The 3,020-nt window shown below is 41.5% G+C and overlaps 1 protein-coding gene across 1 annotated transcript; it reads left to right on the top strand.

Moving 5' to 3' along the window:
- Positions 1–205: 205 nt before the first annotated feature.
- LOC148137354 (putative G protein-coupled receptor 139) lies at positions 206–2,353 on the top strand. Its single transcript, XM_087982886.1, has 2 exons — positions 206–272; positions 1,455–2,353. Exons 1-2 carry the CDS (start codon positions 206–208, stop codon positions 2,351–2,353), a joined length of 966 nt encoding a protein of 321 aa, XP_087839012.1.
- Positions 2,354–3,020: the final 667 nt, after the last annotated feature.

Genomic DNA, 3,020 nt, shown 5'->3' with positions numbered 1-3,020 from the left:
TCCTTCAGAATTGGGATTAATCTCCTTGTTATAAACTGGTTTTTCATTGACAGAAATGTGAAAAACGGCAACAATGCTGTCACCTCGATCTCCCCAAGGAGCTTCCACACAGTATAAGGCAGCGTCTCTGGGAATGCATCAGCTCAGAGTCTCAAACAAGGAGCTTGTCAGCTGCCTGAAGGGACCGATCACCTCAAACAGGAAAATGCATCTACCAATTCAACACGTGCAGAAGGTGTTTTACACCATCCTTGGTATTATTGGCATTCCTGGTATGGCATTATGACAATTTAACTTGTTTTAATCTGTTGTCAATTTGCTCTCTGGTTTTACCTATTGAACAATAACATCTCCAGCTCACTGACCGGTCCACTTTTGCCAGGCACCTGGACAGTGATAGCAATTCACTGAGTAGCATTCTCAGTACAATTCTCCACTGCCAGAGACTCCCAACTTGACTTCTGTTACAGCATTTTTTGGTCTCAGTGTTCTGTCATCTCTACTGGTTTCATGCATTTTGAAGGTATGAGGTGAGATCAGCAAGTTAGTTCTGAGGAAGTATCACTGGACCCAAAACGTTATCTCTGCTTTACTCCCGCAGTTGCTTCCAGACCTGCTGAGCTATTTGTTTTTGTTATGCAAATGAGCCCTGGTTTTGCCAGAATTTTGAAGGCTAAGGGCTGAACAAAGTATCCAAGATATTAACAGGAAAAGATCAACTAATACTACGATTTGGGGATTCTGTAATAAGGGAGCATACTCTGAGAATTATGGACAAATCATTCAGGATAAATGTTAGGGAGAACTTCCACACACACTGTCGGAGAGCTTTGCAGCTCTCGTCCCCAACGGATCAGTTGTTAATTTTAAATCTGTGACAGTTTTTTCTTCGTTAAACAAAGGAATTGAAGGATATTAATCCCGTTTTGATTTGTAAAGTTTTATCTAACTACCATCTCTTCTGGAAATTCTCTCCTTCTCAACTGGTCAGGAGATTCAAATCTTGGTAATTGCACCCCTCTGCATGAGGAGATGTTTGTCCTGTTAAGACGTTTGACCTGCTGTAAATATCACAGCAGTTCGAACACTCTCACATTGTCACTGAAGCAGCCCGATTTGTCTGTTATGTTGCACTTGTGTAAGACACATGTTTGCAATCTTATTCAGGTTCTGATGACCTGTTTCCTGGTCCTGTTATGGCTGTGATCAGGATTTAGTCTAATGTCAATAGAAGGGGATTACCTGATCCAAGCAGATTGGGATAGTTTGATTTATTGACAGTCCAACCATCTGTCCCATGACCGAGGTATGATCAATGTTTCAAATAGGGTTCTGTGCCTACCAGTGTTGGCGATCACTGTTGTTGATAAAATCTTATTATTGTTCCCTGAAACAGGCAGGTTGTACTTCTTATTAATAATTCACCACATCTTTTCCCATTTGTCTCCCCACAGTTAATTTTCTGGCAATTGCTATCTTTTCTCAAGGAAAGTGTGGTATTTCACGATGCTCTACCCGCTACCTGGTGGTTATGTCTGCTGCTGATCTGATGGTCATATTCACTGATATTATACTAGCGAGATTTCGCTTTTATTATTATCCACGATGTTTCCTGGACATCACTCCTGTGTGCAGTGTTATTGGGGCCCTGACTCATGCAGCAATTGACTGTTCTGTCTGGTTCACTGTCACTTTCTCCTTTGACAGATTTGTGAACATTTGTTGTCAGAAGTTGAGAACAAGATATTGCACTGAGAAAGCTGCGACTGTGGTCCTAGCAACAACCTGCACCTTGTTCTCTTTGAAAAACATCCCCTTCTACTTTCAGTATGAACCTAAGAGGATAATTAACAATGTGCCATTCTTCTGTCTAACAAAATCAAGCTACTATACTGAGACTTGGTGGGTGGTATTAGATTGGCTCGATACAGTTTTAACCCCTTTACTGCCATTCGTTTTAATTCTGTTGCTCAATGCTCTGACAGTCAGACACATTTTAGTGACCAGTCGAGTCCGGAAGAGGCTGAAGGGTGAGAGCAAAGGAGAGAATCACAGAGACCCAGAGATGGAGAGCAGAAGGAAGGCTGTGATTTTGCTCTTCACCATCTCTGGGAGCTTCATCCTCCTGTGGTCAATCTATGTTGTAAATTTCTTATATTACATCATTCGAGGAATTAATCCTGATGATTACTCGCCTTTTCTATATCACTTCAGAAGAATTGGTTTCATGCTGCAGAACCTAAGTTGTTGCACAAACACATTTATTTATGCAGCAACATTGTCTCAATTCAGAGCGAAGATCACTAACGCAGTAAGCTATCTGGTTACAGGAATGAGCGTTATGAATAAATAAAACTCCTCAGTGAAGCCCACAGAAGGTTCCAGACAATGAAATGATATTTTTCTTATTCACTTGTGGGATGTGAACATCGCTGGCTGGGCCCAAAATTTATTACCCGCCCCTAGTTTCCCCTTGAATGGCTGAAGGTCATTCTGCCACGCTGCCTGCTTTGTCCAGGAGGGAATTCTCGGATTTTGACCCAGTGACGTTGAAAGGATGATGATATATTTCCAAGTTAGGAAATTGTGGCCAGAGATTACACAATGTTGTCAGAACCCACCCACAAAGCATTTAATTATCGCAGCAACATTGTCTGGATTCAGAGCGAAATTCATTAATACAGTGAAATATCTAATTAGAATAGTCCCTTATGTTGCCAATAAATAAAACTTGTGTGTGATAACAAATAGTTGTACACACTATTCTTTAGCATCAATGTTCCCATTTGTAATGGGCCACTTCTCCAGCGCAGTCACAAACAGAAATTTCCTGTCACAGCGTGAAAAGTTAAAATCATGCGATGAATCTCTTCTATTGAAAATGAACGCTGAAAATGTGTTGCTGGAAAAGCGCAGCAGGTCAGGCAGCATCCAAGGAACAGGAGAATCGACGTTTCAGGCATAAGCCCTTCTTCAGGAATGAGGAAAGTGTGTCCAGCAGGCTAAGATAAAAGGTAGGG

The sequence above is a fragment of the Chiloscyllium plagiosum genome, unplaced genomic scaffold (assembly GCF_037043375.1).
Source record: "Chiloscyllium plagiosum isolate Xiang-an unplaced genomic scaffold, Cpla_swu_hap1 HiC_scaffold_44, whole genome shotgun sequence".
Classification (NCBI taxonomy): Eukaryota; Metazoa; Chordata; class Chondrichthyes; order Orectolobiformes; family Hemiscylliidae; genus Chiloscyllium; species Chiloscyllium plagiosum.
The sequence above is the reverse complement of the archived record's forward strand: the minus strand, read 5'-3'. Positions and strand labels throughout refer to the sequence as shown.

Excerpts from the sequence above, each read along its gene's own strand:
- LOC148137354 (XM_087982886.1), top strand. The coding sequence starts at position 206 with ATGCATCTACCAATTCAACACGTGCAGAAGGTGTTTTACACCATCCTT. Across the intron at positions 273-1,454 it reads TGGTATTATTGGCATTCCTG|TTAATTTTCTGGCAATTGCT; the intron begins GTATGGCATTAT and ends GTCTCCCCACAG.